Raw genomic sequence first — 16,938 nt, forward strand, 5'->3', positions numbered from 1 at the left:
GTCATGAAATTCATTTGTCATTTTACATTTTTACATAATACCTTGTGACATGATTGTTCTCATTCAGTCATTCACTTCAGAAGACTCTCAGTGCTCTTTCTATTTGTTTATTTGTTGGTAAGATCAATAATTCATTGTGGATTTCAGTTACAGAGATGATTACCATAGAATTTTCTTCCCTGAACACATACATGTTTAAACCTGCCTTTACTTTAAGTAGTATTTTATCTGTATTTTACCTATCACTAAGTCTTGCCTTCCCTATCCATTGTAAATAATTTTTCAGTTTCAGTGTACACAAAATGTGAATGCCAAATTATGTTTTGTTTCAGTTGAAAAGAAGGTTATTGCACACTTTGCATCACTGTGAAATTTTCCTGTGGCAGGAGAGTGAAGAATGTGTAACTAGAGTGGTTGCTATGGCAACACTCATGGGAACTGAAAGCGAACTGTCTTTGGGACTTCTCAGAACTTTTGCAGAGAAGAAACATATTCATAATCTTCCTTTAAGCTTTTGTCTCCTTTTATGATGGGTGAGAACAAACCAGATAAAAGCCTGAGGTCCTGTCTGCTTCTTTTTCCTTCTCACAACATTTGAAAATAATCCTTCATAAACTTAATTATATATACATTTCTTCATAATCTACCATGTCCTCATAAGGCTCCATGATAGTCAATCAGAGGGCCAGATATATGCAAGGGCTACTTAGGGGTGCTGCTGGAAAACAGAATGATTGTAAAGATAAGGGTCTCTCAGCATGTAAACACTGGATCATTTAGTGAGGTTTATTTCCAGGCCTGAATACACCTAGCCATTTGTTGGCACAGGGGAAAAAAAAACAAAACAAAAAAAAACCCAAACCAAACCAAGCAAACCCAACAACAACAACAACAACAAAAACCCCAAACAAAACAAACAAAAAAACACCTCACACAAAACTTTGTGGGAATCCATGCTTACTGAAACAAACAAACAAAAAAAAAAACTAAAAAAAAAAAACCAAACCAACAACAAACAACTGAACTTGGCAGCAGCTTCTCATTTAGGAACAACCAAAAACGAGGCACAAGATTTGCGCTCTTCTACTGCTTCATAGGAAACCCAGAGAATGTTTCAAGAGCGCTTTGACAACAGATGCTGGTTGCCCGTGACCTGAATTCATTGGGTTCAGTAAGCTCAGTGTGGGTAGTGAGGAAGCAGCTCTCAGCACAGACAGAACTACAGCTCACCAGGTCCCTGGTCACTCTTCCTGAAGTCTGACATTTTGGGAATTATATTGCCAAAATTTCAGAAAGCGCAGTGGGGAATATGCTGTTTATTTAGTTATGCACAATGAAAAGGAAGATCTTGTCTGTAATACCATATGTTCCTTTTCCTTCTACAACTCTTCCAATTGACAAAGAAAATCAGAGAAGAAACTCTTGACCTAGATGAGAGCAAATCTTAAATCTATACATGTCTCAGAACATGGCATCCTTTCCATTAACTATACTACAATGAATGTCCTTTCTTTTAACTGCAATACTATATGCACAGTCTATGAGTTGTCAAGAGGACAGAGTTAGTTACTATAGATTTTCAGTTAGTAAAAAATCCTTGCAGTAAATCCACAAATAAACCAGCAAAGACTATTCCAGCTACGCCTTGCCAAACCTGGATGAAGCTTTCTATATGGAGAAACAGGGAGTTCAGGTCTGTCTCTTGTTGAGACTACTGATTCTGTGTGAGTGACAAGAAGCGGGATTTAGGGCAGAAGATTCCATGCTTCCCAGTTCCAGGATGATCCAGCTTAGGAAGTTTTATGTTGACTAAAAATTGGCTGGGCTGGCACAAAGCCTGTTAAGCAAAAGCCACTTTATAGTGATAGGACTATAGTGATAATTTCAGAAATTATTCACATCAAGTTGAAATGTTGTTACAGATTAAAGCAGTATGGGAAAATTAAACGGATCTTCTCTCTAAAACAAGAGAGGCAGGCTTGGTGAGGATGACACAGCTTGATTAGGGGTCAGTAAGGTACAGGACCTGTTACCAGGGAAGAAGACAGAAACTGGGTTCTGCTGCTGACCTGCTGAGCAATCAAGATTCTTTCATCACCTCCTCTGCCTTATTAATTCCTGTAAAAGGTTAGTAATGCTATCCTCTTAATAAAGCAGGTTAAGAGTAAGTGCTGGATCAGAGCAGATCTTAATCCTGTAACTTAAAGGCTTCATTTTGATTTGGGTCTTACGCTAATTGTGAGGTCTGACTGAAGATGATATAGTTAGGGTAGCCATAAAAGCTGTCTCTTGCTTAGCTAATGCCTAAATCTAGAAGTAATCAAGTTCCATAAAGTTTTCATGTGGAAATTTCCCCAGATTGCACATTTGTATCCTGGTTTTTTATGTTTTATTTCTGCCTTGGGATGTCTTGATGTGAGTTGGTTGTTTTGCACCTACTTCATGCCTCCTCCAATATTCCCTCACACAGACTCCAAAAAGGATTCAGTCTGTAGGCATTCTTAGACAATGTTTATTGGTATTATGCATGGTGCCCATGCTCCCAAAATTCACTGTATTGATTTTCAGGACACTTTCGAAGAAAACAGAGAACTGAGGTGTTTTACCCCCACTCTGGAGGAGAGGGGAACTGGATTGGTTTGCATCTGCAAAGGATGAGTATGCTTCTCTAAAAAAGGGAAGAAGGAGCTTGCATTATATACCTTCCCAACTTTCTAGGGGGGAGGTGGGGAGAGAAACATAAAGGAAGGAGCCAAGAAGGAAAGCCCAAGAAGGAGGCGACAAGTGTCTAACACATACGCCAAGCTGGCAGTTGTTCTGGTTCCTTCCAACTGAATACAATCCTTCCTGTGCAAGATCAATATGTTCACAGTGGCTGGTTTTGGGTGGAGCAGTGTTGGGTAAGCTGGTAGTTATGGATGCCATTGAGGTATCTACCTTTTCCCAGGTATTGCAGGTGGTTGTGGGAGAATGGCACAAGGTAATGTGCTGTGGCAAACAGGAACCTAGAGATTGTATGTTGCCATACTTAATTATTAGTCACCTGAATTCCTTTTGCCTCTGGGTCTGTGTGGTTTATGAAGCAATGGTGTTTTTAAAAAAAAAAAAAAAAAACAAAACCAACAAAACACCACCACCAGCAACAAACCAAACCAAACCCAGGGGTTTAAGCTTGGATATGTAACTAACATATGGAAACAAATACTTACCTTACTGATTGAAGAAATTATGATTTATTAAATGAGACATCTCTCTGACATGGAGTTTCTTCCACATGAAGCTCGAGGGTGATGGTCTCTGATCCCATGTTGAGCTAGAGATTCAGAACAGGATTTTGGGAATGGAAATCTCCCAGAATGGAAATGGGCTTCCCATTAGATCTATGGAATGCTCTATTTCAAGGGTACACAGATACACACATTTGTTTTGACTCTTCTTTTTCCAGTCACAGCCAAAATCTGGATTTTAAGACTATGGAATGAAAATATCTCGTCTCTATCCTTTTCTACCCCAAAAAAAAAATCCACAAGTGCCACTCAGAGTTCTGAGTGTGAGCTGCAAAAGCTGGGTTCTTACAGCATTTCTTACTTGGAACAGTTGTTCCTTGTGCTTGGCAGCCTATCCAAAACACTCTGATAATCTGGTCTGGTTTGTTTCCAGGGTCATTCTATTGAATAAGGCATGATTTCCACCATAAACTTATTGCTTAACAGAAGAGCATAGAAAGTCTCTTCACAAATCACACTTTTGTAAAGTTTACCTGATCTAGGTAAATGTCAACATATTTTGTTAAATTAACTTGATCCAAGTAATGCTCAGTGCTATTATTTCATCTGAAAATGGAGGCCATATCTATTTCCCAAGGATGTTTGATCTCATGGCCCTTTTCTTGGAAGCTATTCAGCTTAGACTATTTCTTCTCACCTGCTGTTGCAAGCTGCCACCCCCATGGGTCTGTTTTGATGGTAAAGCCTCCTCTAATCCCCAAGGATCATGCAACAGGAAAGGAATATAACCATGAATTCTCTCAGCCTCCGGCTCAGCTCCCCTCCCCTTTCTCTCACAGATCTGACACAGTAATGATTCTTTTAACGTGGCACAACCAATTGCTGTTTGGTGGACTCTGTGAGGGAAGACATCATTTGGATCTCTGCCAAAGCAGGACCTGTATTGTTAGGGCTGTCTTTTTGTTCCCATCCCTTGATATTTCCCAGGCTCTCTCCTGCCCTATATATTTTCCATTTAGTGGGTTGTTGTTCTCCTTGTTCTGTGCCTCCCTGTTCCTGTCCTACACCTTTTCTTACCAAACAGACGGACACTGGTTGAAGTGGGACGTTTCAGACAGCAGCTTGGGTACAGGCTGTGCGATTTTCTCAGTCTTACAGCTGAAGTACATGCCATTGCCGGCACAGCGGAAGAGCTGTGTCCTACAGGCCGTTGCCCATGACTATGTAAATACAATGTGCCCTTGTGACCAGCCAAGCAAGGAGATGCTGTGGGAGGCCAGCAGTTCCTGGCAGACACCATCTGCAGTAGTGCATTGCATTCATGGGTGAGGAGAGAGAAGGAACGAGGGGCAAACACACGGACTTTGTCGTCTTTGTATGCCTATAGGTTGTTAGGCTACTTACATGAACTTTCTTCGGCTTTATGACAAGTCAGAACTGAAGTATATATACCCTTTGCTTTATTGTTTCTGAGCTTAGATGGATTTTTGGTTTTCTCTTTTGCTGAAAATGCACTTACACACAAAGCAAAGTTTTGTTAACTAATCATGTTAACTAATCATGTTTTCCGACCTTACACATCAAGAAACACGGTGACTATTACAGACCTGTGCCCACAATTACAGAAACCTGGAACGCATTTTCCCCTTCCCAGGGCTGGATGGAGGCCAGGGCAGTGGGGGACTCGGTGAGCCCACGCACAGCAGCCGTCCCTCGGGGTCCACTCCTAAGCTGGACACCTTCTCCGTGCCATCCGCCGGCCTGGGAAATGCTGGCCCTGCCGCTGGCCCCGGGGCGGCTGGCGGCAGGTGCGGGCGCGGCCACAGCGCGGCGGGCACGGTGTGCAGTGGGCAGGGCGGCGGGGCGAGGGTCTCGCCGCGGGGTTCGGAGGCAGACGGAGAAGGAGGGGCGCAGGGAGGCCCCACCGCGCCCCGGCCGTGCCCGGCGAGCTGTCGGGGCGGCACCGCCCCCGTCCCCTGGCACCTGTTGTCCGCCGGTTCCCGGGCGGCCCCGCCCGCCTCTCACCCCGCGGGGTCCGGGGGGCGGCCGGAGGCTCCGGACCGGGATACCCCCCCGTGCCCTGGGGGCGTCGCGGCGAGGGCGGAGGGGGTGCCCGGCGGCGGGGCGAGGCGAGGCCGGTGCCGCGCTCGGAAGGCGCCGGGGGGAGCGGCGGGCCATGGCCGGCGGCGGTGAGTCACCGCCGGGCCCCACCTGCCGTACTTAACCCGCCGCCGGGCGGCCGCCGCCGCACTCGCGGGCTGCGCTGCCGCCGTGGCCGGGAGCGGCTTCTTCCACCTCCGCCTCCTCCTCCTCTTCCTCCTCCGCACGGGGTGTTCGGCTGAGGCGAGGCAGTCGCTGCATGAACGTTTGTCTCGGGAGTAGGAGCAGCACCAGCAGCCCCCAAAATGCCGAAGCCGGTGAGTGGGGCGCGGGCGGGAGGCGCCCCGCGGGGCCGTGCCGGGGCCCGCCTGGCGCTTGGGCGTTCGGGGCTGCCCGAGCCGCGGCTTCTGGCGGGCCGGGCACCTCCTGGTGCCGCGGCGTGGGCTTTTGCCGGGCTGGAAGGGCTGAGTCCAGGTCCCCGCTCCCGGTGCCGGGACGGGACGTTTCGGCTGGAGCGCCCGCGGAAGTTCTCCTTGGCGCCGGGAGGGAGTGGCGGGCACCGCGCTCCGGAGCCACATCAGCGGCTGCTCTCAGCAGGAGGAGTCGCCAGCGCGGCTGCCATGGGGCGCTGCGGGCAATGGGCCGTGGCTGGGATGGAGGGGTGCCTGGCTGTCCTGCCGCCGGGAACTGGGGGATGGAGCTTCGGGAGCTGTGCTCCATAGATCAGGCGGTGCATTGCTCCGTCTTCTGTGGCGCTCCCGTGCTAGCCACACACAGAGCTCCCCAGCAACTCTCAAAAAAGGAGCTTTCCTCACACTCCCGCTTAACGAGAGGGTGGCAAAACTGCGCTGGCTTCCATTTAGTATGCGCATGGCCTTTGCATTTCTCTACAGGAAACGTGTGTCTGTCTCTACATATAGGAGAAACCTTGTTTCCTCCTTGTTTTGTTATCTTAAAACTAAACGCTAGGGACTCCTAACACAGTTCTCCATAGAGATCTTTACCAATCATTATCAAATACCTGTTTCTTCTTTTGTGTCTGTTTCTCTCTCCTTTTTTTTTTTTTTTTTTTTTTTTTTTTTTTTTTTTTTTTTTTTTTTTTTTTTTTTTTTTTTTTTTTTTTTTTTTTTTTTTTTTTTTTTTTTTTTTTTTTTTTTTTTTTTTTTTTTTTTTTTTTTTTTTTTTTGTACGGACTTGTCTTTTTCATCCCCCCTTCTTTCTGTTGACACCACCACCTGCTCGCCGCCTCCCCCCTCCGGCCTTCTCGTCGGTTTTTTGCTTGTTTTATTTTAAAGTCTGCTGCTACTGTGCCAGTTAGAAACGGTAATTCCCTTGGGGAACCAACTGCCTAACGCAGAGCTTTGAGCAGTCATTGGACCAGACGCACTTTTGAACTTTGAAGAGCATAATCAGAACAGATTGTTCTCACTATCGCTATCTATTTTAGTAGAGGCAGTATTTCTTAAAATGCAATGCAGTGAAGGACTTATGTATGAGCTCACATAAATGAAATATGAAATAAGAGTAAACAAGCTTATCTTTAAGGTAATAAGCAATTCATGTTTTAAAATCGTAACATTGAAATTAGTTGAACTTTTTTCTTTTTTCTTTTTTTTTCTTTTTTTTTCATTTTTTCTTTTTTTTTTTTTCCTTAAAATGCTTAGGTTAACTTACGTTACAATTTCTGTAAACCTGCAAAAAACTCCCCACACCGAATGGTGTTCAGTCTTTTTGAGAACTGAAAAATCTTCAATCTCCCTGTATTTCATCAGTAGGAGGTGATATATTGCTGCATATAATAATGTATACTGAAAGGACCCTTCTGTAATTGGGGAAGCAAATACATAATTTACAAAGCATTGATATAAAAGGCTGTGTGTGAATAATCTCTCTTTGCCTTATTAGCTGTTTGCTAATTACAGAGTGCTTTCTCGAAATATCCTGGTTAGAATAATCTGAAATCCTGGTTTAGAACTAAGTCGCACTGGAAGCCATGGATAGGTCTAGAGAAACTCTTTAATCTCTTAAAAAAATAATACATCTGTATTTATCTTTTTGCTTGACATGGCTATGTTTGTATTCCCTCATAGATGGTAATTTTTCTTTGTGTCTTGGCTGACTAGCCAGTGAATAACAAAGGTGGATGGTGTAGATCACCTTCCACTGGGGAAGGCAATGGTAGTCTAATGATTTCTGAGACGTGACCTACTGGCTGGGATTTATGGACAAGACTATGTCAATAGTTTGCACATTGTAAGGTTTTTATTATTATTATTATTTAATCTGTTGTTCAGTAGGGCTAATTGGCACCATACTGTAAAGGAAAAAGGGGAATTTCGCAGAGGTTATTTCAGTAAAACACTGTTTGGTCTGACTGCTTCAGACTGAGACTGGATTTGGATCCTTCCCAACTCAGCTCATTTGATCTTAATACAGCTAAATAGGATTTGTGTCAGTTTGCATGGAGAGAGGATGTAAAGCTGTCACTCCAGAGGCAGAACTGTGCTCAGGACAAATGTGACAACAGCCTTTAGCATGTGTGAGGAATGATAGCATGACCTCTTGGGAAACAGTTTTAGTTTTTGATGGGTATTTGACAGGAGTGCTAAATATTTATTACCTGTGCTTGTTTGCATGTGTCTTGTCTGCATGGCATTTGTAAATAAGATGTTGCTTGGCAGACTTCATGCTACTGTGTGTGAAGTCTGACACACTGGTCATCAGTTGTTTACAAGTAAAGGTTAAGATGACAGAAAGCAAAATTTTGACAACACCTCCTCCTCTCTGCTCCTCCCCCCCAACCCACTAAGCGGAACCTTTATAGGAAACTATTTTTTAAACAAAAATTATGCATACACACACAGAGCTTATGGATCGCTTTTGTAAATTATTATTTCACAGTAAACAAATAGCAAGTCCATTAACACTAGAACAGTAGTGATTTTGTTTTAACTGTGTGCCAAAGTGAAGTGCCAAAAAGCCAACTATATCCCAACTCTGTGGTAACATTTGGTCACAGTTAGTTGTTCCTGATGCGTGCTTACCATGATCAAAATAAATTTTGGTACCAGTCCGGAAAATAATTCTGAAATGAGTGTATTTGTTAATATAGACACGTTAATATGTAATTTAACACAGACATTCTGCCATGTATAACAGTTAAAGTAATAAAATCTCTCCAAAGTAAGCTGTAAATATATAACTTGTACCCAATTCATAAGGGTTTATGGCTGGGAGTTCATAAGCAGTTCAGATACATGACTTCCACCTAGTCTGTGCAGAGGTTCATTAGGTTTTACAGGTAGTGAATTATTATGAAAGGAAAAGCAAAAGATGCCATCTAATCCAAATCTTGCAGTGTTATTGGGAAACAAGTGAAATGCTAAATAAACTTACTCGCTCAGCCTTGCATCCTTTCATTACTGGAGTGTCTGTGTGCTCTCTGTATTTTTCCTAGATTCGTGGTGCTAGTTTGACTAGCACTTTCTGTTTGACTCATTGAATGGATGGTGTTTTAGGTGAAATATATCCTTTTGCAAAACAAACCAATCTAATAAATTGTGGTTAGAACAGCATGGCTGCGGGCTAATGAACAGTACTTACCGAAGGAGGAGGAAATGTGATCTCTGGTCTATAGAGCTGTTAATTTGATCTGACCTGCCAGCATTCTTGGTTACTTCATTGAAGGAGGATTTTTTTCTTTTTTTCTTTTTTTTTTTTTCTTTTGTTTGTTTGTTTGTTTGTTTTGTTTCCTCTTGGGGGAAATAACTTAGAGCTTCACAAGAAATTGAGTGAGCTTTGCAGCAGAGCATTTGATTGATGGAGTGTCATACAAGAACTTTTGATACTTGTATGCATTTATATAAACTGTGTTAAGAGAAGACAGAAGTAAATGCAGTCTAACACCTTCTGGTGCTAAAGAGAAAATATAAATGAATAATATTCCGAGGCACCGTTCTTTAATACCTTTATTAAGGGCCCGTGTTCAGAAAGCTGAACATAGTAATTGAAATCTGGTAATGCTGTGCTGTTAAGGGGGAGGTGTTATTGATGCAGAAGGCCAATATGAAAGGATAGTGAAGGACAGGGATAATAATAAAGTCCCACTGCAACAGTTAAACTTGGAGGGGTGGGGAAAGAAGGTCCCTCACTAAATAGGATAGAAGGAGATGGATTAGTCAGTGGTAGAATGACTGTTCGACTGTTTGTGTCATCTGCAATGCATAGGGTGTCTCTAACAGAAAGCATTAATAGAACGTCCTAGAGAAATCTTTCCTTGAACGTAGGTTACACTTGTCTGGGTCCAGGAGAGACAAATTCAAAGCAGAACCTAGGAAAGGATTTTAGGATGGTCAAAGGCAGAAAGCCACCTCACGATAAGAGGGTACTTGACTAGTTTAGCCTGGTACAGTTTAAGGAGTTACCTCTTCCTTCACCTGTGTAGAATGTAAGGTGTTTAAATGCCAAAGAGGAGGAAAAATTGCTTTAAGCAGAATTTGTGGTTTAAGGGACTTTAAAACCTTAGAGCAGTTAAGTGCATGTGGTGGGTTTTGTGTGGGTGGATAGGATTTTTTTTTCTCCCTCCTTGTTGATCATATTAGAAGATTATTCCAAGACCTAACATCCCTTAAGATAAAATTTGACAAGGACACAGTTTAATGCTGCTGCCTGTAGGAGTGAGGAACTGGAACTGATGTCTCAAAAGGTTTTTCCCAACTCTGTGTTGTTAATCATGTGCTAGTGTGTGCTAGACATTAAGTGGTTAGACAAGCCCTCCATACCTGTTTGATATTGAATGTGCATGTACTCTGAAAAAAAAAAATTTGAAGGCAGCGGGCAAGTCTTCTGCCAAACCTTTATCTGTCTGTGAACAGATATGGCATTAAAATTCAACACGTTTTCAATAAGCCAGTCAAAAAATATGTGAGTGTAGTGACAGGAATTTATTTCTAAATATAAATAATTAATAATTGTTCCCAGATCTTCCCAATTTATTCTTGACTGTGTCTTTTAATTACACCTAGTGGTTTAATCTTAGTGCTCTTCACAGCAGATTGCTGTAACTGGACTGAAGTAAAAATACCTTTTCATAACCTTAAGTGCTCATAATTAATTAAAATACTCTTAACTTATGGATAGCTATAGATTGAGTAAAAAATATAATATTACCCTTGTAGGCATGAACTCCAGTACATTGGGTGATACAGTATGTGGTGTACTTGATACCAAGAGATGTATACTCACTTTGGCACAAAATGGAAACCTAAGGAAGCTTCCATTTGCCAAAGTAAGAACTCCCACTCACTGCTGCAAAAGAAAGGTGGAGGATTCTGAGTAGTAAGTTTAGGGAGTAGTTGACAGATGACTAAAGTTATAAAAGAATGAGTTCACAGTTTTGCCAAAAACATTATTTACTGCATGATCTGAGTAAGCATTTCCGAGGGCTGTTTGTTCTGGGGTGTTAGCTGCTGCAGAGAAATCAAGGGTGTTAAGTGTTATGTTAGTCACTACTTAAAGAATTTCTTAGCCTTCTTAAAGGGAAAAGGGAGGAGATAAGCCTTCCTGTTCTTCTCCCCCCCTCCACCCACGTGAACATCTTCCTGTGTCCATGAAAAAAAAAAAGCTGTAGTTATGTCAGGACTTTTCGAGAATAAGACTTCTTGATGGCCACTGAAGATTCCCTCATCAGTGTAGTTCTTGTTTGGCACACTGTGCTCAAAGAGCTTTATGCGCATTGTAAATCCCATAATCACTCGATTGACCTTGACGGAAGGCAATGCTGCCCAAGATCACTGAACCACGCTGCACACTGTGTTAAGTAATGTACTTTAGCTGCGTTGTATGCTTGCTTTGAAGCCTGGTTTCTGCCATAGATAATATTTAGCCTGTGAGCCCAGAAGTACAGCTCTTTCAGAAGCAACAGATATCTCTGGCTTTTACTGAGCAGGGTATGGGATCCATCCCCCTCGGAGAGGGGAAAATTGTTGCTACATGAGGCTGGAAACAAGGCGTAGCTCAGTGTATCAGCTAACCATATTGCCTCCATATTGCTCATCTGCTCAGAACCAGATTTTGTTTCGCTTTCTAGTTCGTTCTTCATTGTGGGGGGGAAATTCAGCTGGGGCTGAGGAGCACCTGATACTAACAACTGTCAATTAAAGTAAAAATCCAGAGTCTAAGAATTAACGTGCAGGACTCTTGTCTTCTAATTGAGTAAGCAAGAGAAACTGTTGCTTGAAAACCAGGGAATTGTGTTTGGCTACCTACTGTGTAGGCTCAGTAGGAGAGGTACTGGCACCCCTATACAAGGCCTGTAGCCTTCTGATGCCTTTGGGAAGGGAGTGTGGGATTGTCCTGTTTGAGAGAGGGTTTGTGTGCATTTAGTTCTCTCTCTCTGTCATGAGCAAGTGCTGTAGCTGTTGCGTAAAACTCAGAGGTGTCACTATCACCATTTGTTCCTCCCTTGTTCTTGCATGAAAATGTCCATGTTTTGTTCTAACCTCAGTATGAAATGTGTGTGAGAAAAGGGTTTTCTGAGTGTGAGTGAATGGCAGTCCAGCTGATGAGTCTTGAGCAGGCTTATGAAGTGGCCCTAGAGCAGCTCAGTTCTGCCTAGAGACCACTGCTCTGCAGATGTGAAGAGCAGATCTGTGAGCTGCCTGCTACCTGAAGAATTAGGGATTAAAGAATTTCACCCTTTGTACCCAGGCACGCCTGAATGTAGCCTGTGTAGCCCAGTAGGTGACTTCAAAATCTGTGCTGTAAGATCTGGGCTTCAGAGTTATTTGAGGGAGCTAAAGTTGTTCTTTAATACCTAGTTGGAATACACTTAGCTTGCTTAACTTCTTGTCTTTGTAGAGATAAGTGATTGTGCACAGTGGTGTGAATTGGTGGGTGGATTTGCATAATTGATATTAGGTGATCTCGGTGTGGGAAAGAATAGTTTTTCCTCCTTAACAACTGACACAGCTGTGCAGGCAAGCTTTTGAAAAATACTTTTTCTGCCACCACTGTGCTCAGGGACTTTGGGAACCACTGGTGTATATTTGTTTGCCATCATGCTTCTATGTTGAGGGGCCTGGGAAGAGTTGCATCTCAGAAACCCTTAAACTATTTTAGGGGCCAGGAAGGGATATTTTGCTGATCCTTGCAGTTGCTTTTGCTTTGTGATCTGTGACTTCTCAAGAGCAATATTTTTGTTGCTTAGGTGACATTCCAGGACTTGCAATGCCCTACCTTTATCTGGGAGCAAATAGTACCTGTTGCATACTGTTTAAAATACCTCATTGGGAAGTGGAAGCATTGTAGTGTATTTCATGTAGATCAGATTATCAAACTATCAGAGGTGATCACATCACATAATCCCACTCATAAATTTCACAAATGCCATGTGGTATGCTCCACTGAAGTCTGTGAGGTAAAATGAAAGAGGCTGATATGGATTAGGTGGAACAGAAGGGTGGGATATCAAACAAAAAAAAAAATCCCTCTCTGACAAATGGATTTGTATCTAGAATGCAAAATGTGCATATATCATTACCGGGCCTTTTGCGACTTGTTACACTGCTATTTCTCCTTAAGCAAGTGGAGTTCATTTTCCTTCTGCACTTTGATGTTTGTAAGAACGTGGCTGCCCTTGTAGGTCAGGCAGAAAGCCCTTGTAGCCTAGTATTACACCTCTGATATTGTTGGCCAAAAGCTGATGCCCGAGGAAGAGTATTTCAAAGATACGCACTATTGCTTTCCTCTGAAGCACTGGAGGTTGAAAGGTCCTATATAATGAGTTACTAAATGGATTTCTGTGAACTTGTCCGGTCTCCCCTTGAAACCATGTGAACTCCAGCATTCACAATATGCTTTAACAAAGGCTGTCCTAGATAACCTTCACGTTGTTTGGAAAGTTATCTACAAAACTCCTTGCTAGAGTGCTATTTGATTTAATTTTCTTTTTCTTGTTCATAGTGTTGATGCCCTGTATTTATTCTGTTGGTAATGAACATACGTTCCTTCTTTACCCTGTTCATGGAACTCATGAATTTATATGCTCCTACGTCCTAACCTCAGTTAATTTTCTTCCAAACTGAGAAGTCCTAACTAGCTTAGTTGATGCTTGCATGGTAATTATTTGAACGTCCTTGAGCTTCATCCAGTTCACATCTGATGAAAATACTGCTTTGCGTCCTGTAATGTCTCCATCGGTAAAGAGTACAGTTATTGAGAGCACTTCTTCAGCAGTTGTATCTTGTATGCCCTAAAGTCTCAGGTCACAGTCCTGTGAGAGAGTAAGTCATAGATGCTCCTTGTGTTCACACAGCTCACCCTGCCCCAATAGAACGTGCTGCTCTTCCACCCCATAAGAACAGCCTTGTTCTAGGACAGGTCATATGGGGTCTATTGAAAGTGTTGAGTGCTGTGTGCTGACACGCTGTGCTGTTGCCTGGTCTCCAGGTGTGTTGCCATTAGGCATTTGGCTCTTTGTAATGGCTTAGAGTTTTCCATGCACATTGCCCTCTAGAACACATCTCTGCATAAGCACTGGAATAAAAGGCAGCAGAATTGGTGCTCAGATTCAGGGGAAGCTCTGAGGTTTTTATGGCTTTTATTTGGATTATTCATACCTTCAGACCCTGCCCCTTCTTGTTGTTACTTGGTATGTGGAGTTCAGCTTTTGCAGAAATTGTTACGTGCCTTTTGCTTCCAAGTGAAAAAAGCCAAGCAGGGGTAGGAAATGATGTTTGTGTTTCGCATCAGGACTATAAGACATTCAAGTTGGTTTTTATTTTACCTTGAGGGAATTGCCTTAGTAGCTGATGTGCGAATATTGGAGATGTTAAATTGTTTAGAAGACTCTGAAATTATATTAAAATTTGAGATGTCAAACCCCTATATTATCTGCACTTGGCCCCATGCTGATGTTTCTGATGGAGGACAGCAAAAGATCTGATTCATTCTGGATTCTGAGCAACTTCTTGAGATAAACCTTATTTGAGGATTGGTTGTGGGGCTTGCTTTAAACTTCATGTGTAAAGCCTTAGTCTCGCAACTTCATTATGTTTAATTAGATGCAACAGCTGTCATGATAAAACAGGCTGTGTATGAAGGAGTTTGATCCACTGGCCTCTAGCTTCCCCCTGTATTTATCCTTTATGTACAAAGGATCTATTGTTGCTGCAGTCGGTGTTCCTAAATCCATCCCAACATCCATTGAGGGCAAATGGCACATCCAGGCAGTGGTGCTACGTTGAGCTTGTTGCCACTGGCTGCGTGTTCCTCCCTTAAAGAACAGACTGCTGCTTGTACACGTATTCTGAAAATGCTAATAGAGTATTATACAGCATCAGAGAGTCTTTAAAGTGAATGTTAATGTATTTCAATGAAACATCGTAAACACTCCTGCTTCTTCTTAGCATTCTCTTTGTTCAAAGTAAACCATTCTTACCTCTCTCACATAGAGTGAGGGCAAGTGTTTTGCATGAATATCACCTGGCCTCACAAAGAGTATGGGGCTTTGTTCAAGGGCAATATCCTAGGGCCTTTCAGACTTACACTGCATTGCTTTGGCTTGCCAGAACACAGGGCTGTCCCTAGGTAATTTTACCTTGTAAAAAATGTGAATTTAAAAAATTTTAAAAGGCCTCTGTTAGTTTTTCGGCTTCTTCCTAACTCCAGACAGAATGGTGACTCTTGCTTTTTAGGAAGGAACTTAAGTTGGGGGAAACTTAAGCAGGTGAAGATTTTTCTCTGTCAAGAGTACTTGCTTGGTTTTGCTGTTTCACCGAGCAGCTACTGTTAACTGTACAGAGCTGACCAGAGGTGGAGAATGCTGGAAGAGTGCTGTGGCCTAGACATTTGGGAGCCAGGGCCGTCATAGATGCAGTTGTCACCTGTGCTAGCCACACCTGCATGAAATATTCATGATCTTCCAGCATGCAGAGCATTATTGCCTGACTTGAGATAACAAACTGAATTACAGTCGTGGCTGCTTCTTGACTTTTCACACAGATGCCTACTATGCAGTTATTACATGCTGACAGAAGAGATATCAGGCTTTCATTAAGGGAACTGAGATAGGCATGTAATTTAGTATGGCATCTTCTGCACATTTAAACATAAAAAAAGTTTGAATTTGCATTCTAGTATTATCTTCATGTTTAATTATAAGGAAGGTTTCATGCTCTCTTACAAAGAAGAGTCAAGTGACCTGGCTGCAAACCCAAACTCTTCTTTTGGGCTTCTTGTGACCTGTTTGTGTGTGCCAGCAGGGAGGGGGATGTTTATTCTGAAAATTCAACCCGCTTTATTAAAACTGGAATTTCTGGATGACTCCCCAGATCTGGGTATTCAAGGTTTTCCTGCACACATCAGTCCCCCCACTCCATACAGGAGATAGCGTTCAGATTTCATTTAAAAAATATTCTTGGCTTCCCCTCAAAGTGCTTTATTTCTCTTCAGAAAAACTGCTATGGAAGATGATGTAAATCTTTTTCACTGTACGTGAGAGCAGCAAATATTTGGGCTGCTATTGCCTTGAGTAAACTTAAAAAATTTCAGTTAAGTATAGCTGATATAGTTATTGCTCCTTAAATACTGAAGATTAGTATGCCCCAAAAATATGGTTGTATGAGCTGTTGCATTAAAGTTGACTAGTAGTTAAGGCTAACAATCATGCTGGACAATTTTAAAGTAACTACTAGCTTATAGATTATTATATACAACTGTATTTACCCTCAGTGGTATTTCTCCCTCTCCTGGGAAGGTGAGCAAGGCTTTAAGGAACAAAGACCAGCCTACTCAGCTCTAATTTTATCTGTTGCAGATGCAGCAATACCTAACTGCTTCATAGACTCAGAGGAATTCCATTGGAACGTGACTTAATGTTCCCATTTATTTGCAGTGAGGAAGCAATGTTTAACACAATGAGAGCTGAAATGGAACTCATCCTTCAGTTCACAGCCGGGTCTTTTTGATTTAACACGGTATGCTGACAAACTGGGTCAGTGAAATGGGTGCAATGAGCTTGCCTTGTCAGCCAAGGGGATGTCAATGAGGCCGTCCCCTATTCATGTTTTGTGAACTGATGAGGCTGTTTTCTTCCTTGTCAGCAAACTGTGTTCTGCAGTGTGCAAGGCAAGGCTCATGACTGTTGCCCTGTGCTGCCTCTGCCCTCTCTGAAATGCGAGGTGTTGGGCAGGTAGTGTGCAAAAGGTTCTGTCGTGGGAGCAGGAGAGGAGCATGGTGAAAGGCTTTCTTCTGTGTTTTGCTGTACATCGCTTTCCCACTCTCATAGTAATCAGATTCTCCTTCCTGCAGAAGATAGATGGTGGGTCTGTCTTGTTTTAGCTTCTTGGAGATCCTTTAAATCATAAAAATGTAGCACCGGAGAGGACTTGAACCTGTGTTGTCTGAAGGCTGCATGGAGGTGGTTATACAGTATCCTAATATCTTACTACTCCAGCAATTATTGTTTGGTTTTGTGTTACCAAGCTTGCAATAAGAGGCTGGGGTTTTTTGGTGGTTTTTTGTTTGTTTGTTTGTTTTATGTTTGTTGGTTTGGTGTTTTTTTTTATTGTTTTGTTTTTGTTTTGTTGTTGTTTGTTTGTTTGTTTGTGTC

General features: G+C 42.5%; 1 protein-coding gene across 1 annotated transcript in view; it reads left to right on the forward strand.

Annotated features, from left to right (window-relative positions):
- Window positions 1-5,472: 5,472 nt before the first annotated feature.
- EZR (ezrin) overlaps window positions 5,473-16,938 on the forward strand; it is a 36,834-nt gene continuing 25,368 nt past the window's right edge. Inside the window, exon 1 of the mRNA XM_027904663.1 lies at window positions 5,473-5,644. Within this exon, the coding sequence (XP_027760464.1) occupies window positions 5,633-5,644 (12 nt within the window). The 5' untranslated portion in view covers window positions 5,473-5,632. The remainder of the gene's footprint in view (window positions 5,645-16,938) is intronic.

Source organism: Empidonax traillii, unplaced genomic scaffold (assembly GCF_003031625.1).
Source record: "Empidonax traillii isolate 1590-97213 ecotype Southwest subspecies unplaced genomic scaffold, ASM303162v1 scaffold24:size2376012, whole genome shotgun sequence".
Lineage (NCBI taxonomy): Eukaryota > Metazoa > Chordata > Aves > Passeriformes > Tyrannidae > Empidonax > Empidonax traillii.